A 12,381-nucleotide genomic window follows, 5' to 3' on the forward strand; every position below is an offset into this window, starting at 1 on the left:
AGTTTTAGGACTCTCAACGGATCATTTGAAATGGTGAATCGTTGAAAGTCATTGCTAATGCAAAGCTCTTATTATTAAAGATTTAGTTTAAGTATAACTCTGACTTGTGTGATATGTTTGTCTTTCCTCATTTGATAGTAAAGAAATGAACCACCACAAGTTGTCTGATAGAAGTATTACAATGTAAATGTACTGTTAACCTGTCTGTCTGCATACTTCCAGACATGGCATATGGGGGTGTAGTGAGATACCCAATGGGTTGGACCATACTTTTCTCCTCAATCATCTTGAAAAAACATATACTTCCAAACTGGAAATCAATCCTCCATCGTTAACACAATGTAAATGTACTGTTAACCTGTCTGTCTGCATACTTCCAGACATGGCATATGGGGGTGTAGTGAGATACCCAATGGGTTGGACCATACTTTTCTCCTCAATCATCTTGAAAAAACGTATACTTCCAAACTGGAAATCAATCCTCCATCGTTAACACAATGGAAATGTACTGTTAACCTGTCTGTCTGCATACTTCCAGACATGGCATAATCAATGGGTTGGACCATACTCCTGGAAATCAATCCTCCATCGTTAACACAATGGAAATGTCAAATGATTTATTATGTAAATGTTGAAAGTGTGTGGAGGACAGAGAGACACAAAATGGTGCAGTTTGAGGCCGAGTGGCGCAGTGGTCTAAGACACTCCATATCAGTGTATGGAGGTGTCACTGCAGTACCTGGTTCGTAACCAGGCTGCATCACATCCGGCTGTGATTGGGGAGTCCCATAGGGTGGCACATAATTGACCCAGCATCGTCCATGTTTGGCCGGGGGGTAAGTCGTCATTGTAAATAAGAATGTGTTCTTAACTGACTTGCCTAGTTAAATAAAGGTTAAATAAAGGTTATTGATGAGAGTAATATGGGCGCTGGAGGTGGGGGTGTGAGCAATAAGTGACCTTGTGGATGTTTGTGAGCATCTGTAAGTTTATGTATTGTAAAAATAAAAAAATCTGAATCAAATGTAAAAAACTAGATGGTGTATTGATGTGCCTTTCCAAGTAAGGTAAATAGGCCCAAGCCAAGGTTATTTTTCTCTGCTAGATTTTTCTTTCTGCTAGAGAGCCAGGTTTTGAGCCCAGGATTTATGAGCAATGAAATATTTCAGAGCTCCACATGTATCAAATGTAGAACATGTAATATTCATGTGTGACGTCATTGGTGATCACATACAATCACTGTAGACGATTACACACACTATTTGTTTGTTTGTTTGTGTATGTGTGTGCTGTCACAGTGAGGTAATCCCATCTCTGAGACTAAAATGTCAGCCATGTTTACCCAACAGTCACCAAGTCGGTGGCATGTGGGGGCTTATATGAATGTCTCTCCCCCAGGTAAATGTCAGTTTATCCCCTCATAAATCTCCCTCTCAATCCCACCTCATACACACACCCTGCCCCTCATCAGCCAGGACTAGCCGGCCACCTACCTACCTACCTACCTTCCAAACAACCAGGGGAGAGGTTATTGACCAGATGAACATTGATCATGTGCAGAAGTAATGAAAGTGAAGGAAGGGGGAGAGAGGGATGGAAGAGAGGGAGGGAGGGTGACAGTGGAGGAGCTAGGGAAGGGAGGGAGGAAGGACGGAGTGAAAGAGGAAGATGGCGGGAGGGGAGGTTTTATCTGCCTGAGAGGGAAACAAAATGGCAGACACAGGAACAACATACACTACCGTTCAAAAGTTTGGAAATGTCCTTGTTTTCCATGAAAACATACATGAAATGAGTTGCAAAATGAATAGGAAATATAGTCAAGACGTTGACAAGGTTATAAGTAATGATTTTTAATTGAAATAATAATTGTGTCTTTCAAACTTTGCTTTTGTAAAATAATCCTCCATTTGCAGCAATTACAACCTTACAGACCTTTGGCATTCTAGTTATCAATTTGTTGAGGTAATCTGAAGCAATTTCACCACTTCTTATGTACCATACGGTCAAGCTGCTCCCACAACATCTGAATAGGGTTGAGATCCGGTGACTATGCTGGCCACTACATTATAGACAGAATACCAGCTGACTGCTTCTTCCCTAAATAGTTATTGCATAGTTTGGAGTTGTGCTTTTGGTCATTGTCCTGTTGTAGGAGGAAATTGGCTCCAATTAAGCGCCGTCCACAGGGTATGGCAGGGCGTTGCAAAATGAAGTGATAGCCTTCCTTCTTCAAGATCCCTTTTACCCTGTACAAATCTCCAACTTTACCACCACCAAAGTATCCCCAGACCATAACATTGCCGCCACCATGCTTGACAGATGGTGTCAGCACTCCTCCAGCATCTTTACATTTTTTCTGTGTCTCATGAATGTTCTTCTTTGTGATCCGAACACCTCAAATTTAGATTAGTCTGTCGATGACACTTTTTTCCAATCTACCTCTGTCCAGTGTCTGTGTTCTTTTTCCCATCATAATATTTTATTTTATTGGCCAGTCTGAGATATGGCTTTTTCTTTGCAACTCTGCCTAGAAGGCCAGCATCCCGGGGTTGCCTCTTCACTGTTGACAGTGAGACTGGTGTTTTGCGGGTACTATTTAATGAAGCTGCCAGTTGAGGACTTGTGAGGTTTCTGTTTCTCAAACTAGACGCTCTAATGTACTTGTCCTCTTGCTCAGTTGTGCACCGGGGCCTCCCACTCCTCTTTATATTCTGGTTAGGGCCAGTTTGCGCTGTTCTGTGAAGGGAGTAGTACACATCATTGTACAAGATCTTCAGTTGCTTGGCAATTTCTCGCATGGAGTAGCCTTCATTTCTCAGAATGTCACATCCTGACCATAGAAAGCCTATATTTTCTATGGTAGAGTAGGTCAGGGCGTGACTAGGGGTGTTTAGTCTTGTTTATTATTTCTATGTGGGGTTCTAGGTTTATCTTTCTATGTTGGTGTTTGTGTATGATTCCCAATTAGAGGCAGCTGGTAATCGTTGTCTCTAATTATGGGTTCATACTTAAGTTGTATTTTTCCACCTGTGGGTGATGGGATATTGTTTTTGTGTAGTGCCTGTGAGCACTCCATTACTTCACGTTTCGTTATTGTTCTGTATGGTTTTGGTGAGTTTCTTTATTAAACATGTGTAACTCTGTGTACGCTGCACCTTGGTCCGATCATCATTATTACCAACAACGTGACACAGAACAAGAATAGACTGATGAGTTTCAGAAGAAAGGTCTTTGTTTCTGGCCATTTTGAGCCCGTAATCGAACCCACAAATGCTGATGCTCCAGATACTCAACTAGACTAAAGAAGGCCAGTTTTATTGCTTCTTTAATCAGTACAACTGTTTTCAGCTGTGCTAAAATAATTGCAAAAGGGTTTTCTAATGATCAATTAGCATTTTAAAATGATAAACTTGGATTAGCTAACACAACGTGCCATTGGAACACAGGAGTAATGGTTGCTGATAATGGGCATCTGTACGCCTATGTAGATATTCCATAACAAATTGTCAGTTTCTAGCTACAATAGTCATTTACAACATTAACTATCTCTACACTGTATTTCTGATCAATTCGATGTTATTTTAATGGACAAAAAATGTGCTTTTCTTCAAAAACAAGGACATTTCTAAGTGACCCCAAACTTTTGAACGGTAGTGTATGTTTTATTGTCACATACACCAGATAGGTGCGGTGAAAAGTGCTGTTTTACAGGGTCAGCCATAGTAGTTCATCGCCTCGGGCAAAAGTGCCTTGCTCAAGGACACATCGACAGATTTTTTACCTTGTTGGCTCGGGTATTCGAATCACAAACCTTTCGGTTACTGGCCCAACGCTAGTAGTTGCCAAATAGATGATGTGATGGAAAGCTGAAATGCAGAGCTGATGTAGTGCACTGTTCAGTCTGGTGTGTGGAAAAACATATCCCCAACAGGTGCAGTGAGAGAGAACAATGTACTTAGGTTGATTAAAACCTCCCACACTACGAACCGTCTGAGCCCAAGCCTGCATTCTACTTTACACATCACATCATTCTGTGATCTGACATGGAGAGAGAGAGAAAACACAGCAGCATTGTTCATAACACAGATATTTCCCTTTGTCTTTATAGTAGAATAACTATGAGTTTGTTATTCTGATTAAGGACCACACACTGCCAAATCACTGCAGTCCCAGATGGTCATTTTCTAAAATACTGGAAATGGAGAGACTAAGAGGGAAATGGAAAGACGATACCTAGTTAGTAGCACAACTGAATGCATTCAACCAAAATGTGTCTTCCGTATTTAACCCAACCCCTCTGAATCAGAGAGGTGCATGGGGGCTGCCTTAATCAACATCCAATGTGCCCAGTTGTTGTTGGGGGTAAACTGCCTTGCTCATGGGCAGAACAACAGAATTCTCCACCTTGCCGGCTCAGGGATTTGAACCTTTCGGTTACTGGCCCAATACGCTTAACTGCTAGGCTACCTGCCAAACATATTCAAATAAAAAGGAGAAAACATGGGTTATACTGTGTGTGTGTAGGTGTTGTGTGCCTCAGAGTGTGGGATGAGATGTGTGTTTGTGTGGGATGAGTGGCCGGCCGGATGGGTCAGCTTGGACCTCAGCGGGTACCTGGTAGCCACTCAGACCCACCTCAGACCCAGCTGTCCCAGAGCAGAGACTGGCACCCGGTACCCCACTGCCCGCTACCTGCCCTCTGGGTCCCTTCCAGGCCTCCAGGGGACTGAGAGGGTGAACAAGCAGACAGACAGAAGGACAGACTGAAGGAAGGATAGAAACTGGGGGAGGGGAAGGATATATATAGAACCCCAAGGGATAGAGAGACTGCTGGAGAAAGAGGAGGGATGTGTTCTTGAGAAACTGAAAAGATAGACTTCAAGAAAAAGAGGGGTGTTGTGTTTGTGTGTCTCTCCATTTGTATTCTAAGCAGGTTATATTGAATCCAGGAAGGGTTGGTACAAGCTGCTACATGTTATAGTGTGTCATTTGTATAAGTGCTTCATTCATCATTCTCTGTCCTCTCTCTCTCTCTCTCTCTCTCTCTCTCTCTCTCTCTCTCCTCTCTCGCTCTCTCTCTCCCTGTCTCTCTCTCTCCTCTCTCTCTCGCTCTCCCTGTCTCTCTCGCGCTCTCTCTCTCTTCTCTCTCTCGCTCTCCATGTCTCTCTCTCGCTCTCCCTCTCTCTCTCTCTAGACTGGTCAGGTGTAGAGTTGAGGCTCAACTCTAAGGAGACTGGTCAGATGGTCATCAGCACGGAGGTCAAGTTCTACAACTGCAGTGTTCACCAACTGTGAGTATCTTCCTCATCTACTCCTGCAGTCCTGGGCCGGTATTCACTGCTGATCTAGCATCAGTTTTCCCTGTTAGATCATTATGAATAAGATTATATTGACAGGGGGAGACCTGCTTCTAGATCAGCATTTGTGAAGGACTCTGGAGCCCTGCTTACTAGGGCCACACTACTGAATCAACACTGTCTGAATATGTTACGGTGTCCCTACACCTTGCCTTTTAGGCTGGGAGGCTCAACCTCCCAGCCTAAAATAGCCCCTGTGATGTCTAATGCAAGCTGCTCCCTCCCATCAGCTCTACAACGGTTACCTTGGGGAAGCCTGTTTATTTTCTGCTCAGAGTCTGAACCTGGCTCTGTTGGATGTCATGGCCCTCTGTCTTCAGCCCCTCCCCTCCCCTGTAGTGTCAGTGTCTGACTATGTCCTTGTGTCTGAAGTCAGTCTGAGGAGCCTGTCTGAGTGGAACACAAAATCACAGTCTGAGGAGCCTGTCTGAGTGGAACACAAAGTCACAGTCTGAGGAGCCTGTCTGAGTGGAACACAAAGTCACAGTCTGAGGAGCCTGTCTGAGTGGAACACAAAATCACAGTCTGAGGAGCCTGTTTGAGTGGAACACAAAATCACAGTCTGAGGAGCCTGTTTGAGTGGAACACAAAGTCACAGTCTGAGGAGCCTGTCTGAGTGGAACACAAAGTCACAGTGTACTCTATTAAGAGCTCCCACATCTACTCAAATAATCAAGCAGGAAACACCCACCCACCCACCCACACACCCTCCCACACTGCTATACCGGCGGGCGAATCAGCCTCATTCTTCTGAATTAAATCCTCCCATGTTTTTGCTCTGATGAATATTGCAGCATAAACAAGTCTGCATCATTTATCCAGCCTGGAAAAGCTCAATTAGACTATACATCAGTTCAACAATCTACTCCTCATTATACTGTACAGTAAGACTATAAGGAGGGACCAGTTACTGTACCAGTCATACTGTGGGGTTAGTCTGAATCAGTACCCAGCACCCTATATCGTGCACTACGTTTGACTACGGCCCTCATACGGTTCTGGTCAAAAGTAGAGCACTATATAGGAAATAGGATGCCATTTCAGATGCAGTCATAGAGACATGGACCGCTTGTCAGAAAATTGTACAACCATTTTAATCAACATCACAGTGACACAACCCTTGAGCCTTGTTCACACTGCAGGCCTTGATGCTCAAATCAGTTTTGTTTTTCAAATCTCTTTTGGACTACTGGCTGTCCAAACAGCAAGTTACAAGTGACCAAATCAGATTGGTCACTAGTCCTTTTTCACTATGTACAGCAGTCAACTAGCTAGCTAGGTAGCTGTTTAGCTTTCTAGAACATTCCCTCATTTGTTTGTAAACCGTTACCAAGCTAGTTATCTACCACATGTTCTTGTCAAACTGTCAACAGAGTAGCCAGCAAGCAACAAGATATACCAAATAACAGACTAACCATGTGAGGGCAAATAAATCAAATTTGACTGTTCAGACACAAGTCACATGGCCAGGAATCAGACTTGTATTTGATTTCCACCTACAATTGTAGGTGGTTTTTGGCTGTTCAGACTGCAGGGAGAAAAACGGAAATGAATTGGACAAATAAATGGGATTTGAGTCACTTCAAAGTGCCAATGTGAGAACGGCTTTAGGGGACAGAGTATTGGGGGACAGAGTATCAGGGGGACAGAGTATCAGGGGGACAGAGTATCAGGGGGACAGAGTATTGGGGGACAGAGTATTGGGGGACAGAGTATTGGGGGACAGAGTATTGGGGGACAGAGTATTGGGGGACAGAGTATCAGGGGGACAGAGTATCAGGGGGACAGAGTATCAGGGGGACAGGGGGACAGCTTATCAGGGGGACAGAGTATCAGGGGGACAGAGTATCAGGGGGACAGAGTATCAGGGGGACAGCTTATCAGAGGAACAGAGTATCAGGCCAAGGCTTCCATCATGATGATGCTTGTAATAGTAGTAGTAGCAAACATGCTGACTGCTAGACTACGCAACACTGTCCCCTTCCTCCCTTCCTGAGAGGTCTGAGTCATGACATTGGCACAGAGACACGCACACACCCTGACATCATCTTATGCCCAAGTTTGTGTCTGCTGTTTCCCTGCCATCCCTCAACATTCTCTACCCCTCCTCCCTCATCTCATCCTAGAGAGGATGAACACAGAGCCATTGTTTGAGGTGGTTATAGATGCAGTATGCCTACATAGAGGATGCCAGCCATATCTCTACCCACCCCCCATGCCCACCATGCCCAGGGCATCTATGGCAGCACGCAGGCACCATGCCAGCTGGTAATTACAACCACATTACAATAACACTGGCCTAACGGTAATGACAGGATCAAGCTGTGCCAACATATTATTCATCCCCATTACTCACTTTACCTCCCTGACTCTGCTTCAGTCGCTGGGGTTCGTCCCAAATGGCATCCTGTTCCCTATTTAGAATACTATGTTTCACCAGGGACCAGGTCAAACAAAGTGCACTAAATAGGAAAAAAATAGTGCCCTCTGTGTCCCGGGGCCGGCTGTAGCTGCTTTGCCTCTATTCACACAGACAGGTTAGGAAACCACTAGAAACTAGTTGGAGCGCCAGGTTGGCACACTTCCTGTAAGAGCTAGGAGGTACCGTGCCAACCACAAGGGCATCAACAGCAGGTGCCCACTTGGGATCTGCTGCACTTGTTTCCTCCTTGGAGATTCATGCCCGTTTTGTGCCACCTCCTCCCACGTGACTGGTGCAGATTCCTGAGTGTCTGTCCTGTCCATCTGTTTGTCCTCTGTCTCCAGGTGTCTGTCCTGTGTGAACAGTGCCTTCCGCTGCCACTGGTGCAAGTACCGTAACCTGTGTACCCATGACCCCTCCAGCTGCTCCTTCCAGGAGGGACGCGTCAACGCCTCCGAGGTACGTACCATACACACACCACAGGAGGTTGGTGGCACCTTAATTAGGGAGGACGGACACGTGGTAATGGCTGGAGCAGGATACGGGGAATGGGATCAAATACATCAAACGGTTTCCATGTGTTTGATGCCATTCCATTTACTCCGTTCCAGCCATTATTATGAGCCGTCCTCCCCTCAGCAGCCTCCACTGACACACACACACACACACACTCTTCCTCTCCTCTCGCTCTCTGTGACAGTGGAGTGTGTTTACCGCCTATCTATCTATCTATCTGGGTGTAAAGTAACACATTGATCTGTCTGTCTGAGAGTGAGAACAGTCTACTGCTGCAGAGGACAGGAGGACAGTGGCCTCTCTCTTCACACTTCCCTTTTGACACACTCCAAAGAGACCGACTGTGGCAGCACTGACTGATACACACACACACACACATACACACCCACACACAGCTGTAGCTATTATTGGCCTCCCCCAGTTTTATGATCCTGCAGATGTTTCCTCCCGCTGTCTGTTGTCATCAGTGACAAAGCACTGGCTGCCATTTTAGAAGATTGACCCTCCGAGGTGATCCTATTATGTGAGAAAGGCTTTGGAAGAAGTGGAGCAGCCAACAATCTCCAGCACCATCCTCTATGGCCAGTTTGACCCTGCTACCTCCCTCCCCTCTCCCTCCATCACTCCTTCTCGTGTCAAGGGCTTTTGTTCTTTCATCCAAGGAAATATACAATGTTAGCCAGCTAGCTTCTATATGTGTGTCTGCTGCGTGTGTTTGTTGTTTGTGTGTATCCACTGTGATTGTTGTGTCTGTTAGTTTATTTGACCTTTAACCTTCCCCACCCCCCTCTCTAGGACTGTCCTCAGCTGGTGCGGTCGGGGGAGATTCTGATCCCGGCTGGGGAGGTGAAGCCCATCACCCTGAAGGCCCGGAACCTTCCCCAGCCCCAGTCTGGCCAGCGGGGGTATGAGTGCGTCCTCCACATCCAAGGGGTCAGCCACCGTGTCACCGCCCTGCGCTTCAACAGCTCCTCTGTACAGTGTCAGAACAGCTCGGTGGGTACACACTGCAGGGTTAGGGTTAGTAACACACAGTAACACACTGCAGGGTTAGGGTTAGTAACACACAGTAACACACTGCAGGGTTAGGGTTAGTAACACACAGTAACACACTGCAGGGTTAGGGTTAGTAACACACAGTAACACACTGCAGGGTTAAGTAACACACAGTAACACACTGCAGGGTTAGGGTTAGTAACACACAGTAACACACTGCAGGGTTAGGGTTAGTAACACACAGTAACACACTACAGGGTTAGGGTTAGTAACACACAGTAACACACTGCAGGGTTAGGGTTAGTAACACACAGTAACACACTGCAGGGTTAGGGTTAGTAACACACAGTAACACACTACAGGGTTAGGGTTAGTAACACACAGTAACACACTGCAGGGTTAGGGTTAGTAACACACTGCAGGGTTAGGGTTAGTAACACACAGTAACACACTGCAGGGTTAGGGTTAGTAACACACAGTAACACACAGTAACACACTGCAGGGTTAGGGTTAGTAACACACAGCAACACACAGTAACACATTGCAGGGTTAAGGGTTAGTAACACACTGCAGGGATTGGGTTAGTAACACACAGTAACACACTGCAGGTTTAAGGGTTAGTAACACACAGTAACACAATGCAGGGTTAAGGGTTAGTAACACACAGTAACACAGTGCAGGGTTAAGGGTTAGTAACACACAGTAACACACTGCAGGGTTAGGGTTAGTAACACACAGTAACACACAGTAACACATTGCAGGATTAAGGGTTAGTAACATACAGTAACACACTGCAGGGTTAGGGTTAGTAACACACAGTAACACACTGCAGGGATAAGGGTCAGTAACACACAGTAACACACTGCAGGTTTAAGGGTTAGTAACACACAGTAACACACTGCAGGGATAAGGGTCAGTAACACACAGTAACACACTGCAGGGTTAGGGTTAGTAACACACAGTAACACAGTGCAGGGTTAGGGTTAGTAACACACAGTAACACACTGCAGGGATAAGGGTCAGTAACACACAGTAACACAGTGCAGGGTTTGGGTTAGTAACACACAGTAACACACTGCAGGGTTAGGGTTAGTAACACACAGTAACACACTGCAGGGTTAGGGTTAGTAACACACAGTAACACAATGCAGGGTTAAGGGTTAGTAACACACAGTAACACAGTGCAAGGTTAAGGGTTAGTAACACACAGTAACACACTGCAGGGTTAGGGTTAGTAACACACAGTAACACAATGCAGGGTTAAGGGTTAGTAACACACAGTAACACAGTGCAGGGTTAAGGGTTAGTAACACACAGTAACACACTGCAGGGATAAGGGTCAGTTAACACAGTGCAGGGTTTGGGTTAGTAACACACAGTAACACACTGCAGGGTTAGGGTTAGTAACACACAGTAACACACTGCAGGGTTAGGGTTAGTAACACACAGTAACACAATGCAGGGTTAAGGGTTAGTAACACACAGTAACACAGTGCAAGGTTAAGGGTTAGTAACACACAGTAACACACTGCAGGGTTAGGGTTAGTAACACACAGTAACACAATGCAGGGTTAAGGGTTAGTAACACACAGTAACACAGTGCAGGGTTAAGGGTTAGTAACACACAGTAACACACTGCAGGGTTAGGGTTTGTAACACACAGTAACACACTGCAGGGTTAGGGTTAGTAACACACAGTAACACACTGCAGGGTTAGGGTTAGTAACACACAGTAACACACTGCAGGGTTTGGGTTAGTAACACACAGTAACACACTGCAGGTTTAAGGGTTAGTAACACACAGTAACACATTGCAGGGTTAGGGTTAGTAACACACAGTAACACACTGCAGGGTTAGGGTTAGTAACACACAGTAACACACTGCAGGGATAAGGGTCAGTAACACACAGTAACACAGTGCAGGGTTTGGGTTAGTAACACACAGTAACACACTGCAGGGTTAGGGTTAGTAACACACAGTAACACACTGCAGGGATAAGGGTCAGTAACACACAGTAACACAGTGCAGGGTTTGGGTTAGTAACACACAGTAACACACTGCAGGGTTAGGGTTAGTAACACACAGTAACACACTGCAGGGTTTGGGTTAGTAACACACAGTAACACACTGCAGGTTTAAGGGTTAGTAACACACAGTAACACACTGCAGGGTTAGGGTTAGTAACACACAGTAACACACTGCAGGGTTAGGGTTAGTAACACACAGTAACACACTGCAGGGATAAGGGTCAGTAACACACAGTAACACAGTGCAGGGTTTGGGTTAGTAACACACAGTAACACACTGCAGGGTTAGGGTTAGTAACACACAGTAACACACTGCAGGGATAAGGGTCAGTAACACACAGTAACACAGTGCAGGGTTTGGGTTAGTAACACACAGTAACACACTGCAGGGTTAGGGTTAGTAACACACAGTAACACACTGCAGGGATAAGGGTTTGTAACACACAGTAACACACTGCAGGTTTAAGGGTTAGTAACACACAGTAACACACTGCAGGGTTAGGGTTAGTAACACACTGCAGGGTTAGGGTTAGTAACACACAGTAACACACTGCAGGGTTAGGATTAGTAACACACAGTAACACACTGCAGGGTTAGGGTTAGTAACACACAGCAACACACAGTAACACACTGCAGGGTTAGGGTTAGTAACACACAGTAACACACTACAGGGTTAGGGTTAGTAACACACAGTAACACACTACAGGGTTAGGGTTAGTAACACACAGTAACACACTGCAGGGTTAAGGGTTTGTAACACACAGTAACACACTGCAGGTTTAAGGGTTAGTAACACACAGTAACACAGTGCAGGGTTAAGGGTTAGTAACACACAGTAACACACTGCAGGGTTAGGGTTTGTAACACACAGTAACACACTGCAGGGTTAGGGTTAGTAACACACAGTAACACACTGCAGGGTTAGGGTTAGTAACACACAGTAACACACTACAGGGTTAGGGTTAGTAACACACAGTAACACACTGCAGGGTTAAGGGTTAGTAACAAACAGTAACACAGTGCAGGGTTTGGGTTAGTAACACACAGTAACACACTGCAGGG

At 45.4% G+C, this 12,381-nt stretch overlaps 1 protein-coding gene across 1 annotated transcript in view; it reads left to right on the top strand.

The window, feature by feature from the left end:
• The window catches only part of LOC112240685 (plexin-A2-like), a 437,296-nt gene that overhangs the window by 294,841 nt on the left and 130,074 nt on the right, over positions 1–12,381 (top strand). Inside the window, exons 8-10 of the mRNA XM_042299563.1 lie at positions 5,195–5,291; positions 8,124–8,238; positions 9,091–9,291. Coding sequence (XP_042155497.1) covers positions 5,195–5,291; positions 8,124–8,238; positions 9,091–9,291 — 413 coding nt within the window. The remainder of the gene's footprint in view (positions 1–5,194; positions 5,292–8,123; positions 8,239–9,090; positions 9,292–12,381) is intronic.

Source organism: Oncorhynchus tshawytscha, linkage group LG16 (genome assembly GCF_018296145.1).
Source record: "Oncorhynchus tshawytscha isolate Ot180627B linkage group LG16, Otsh_v2.0, whole genome shotgun sequence".
NCBI lineage: Eukaryota > Metazoa > Chordata > Actinopteri > Salmoniformes > Salmonidae > Oncorhynchus > Oncorhynchus tshawytscha.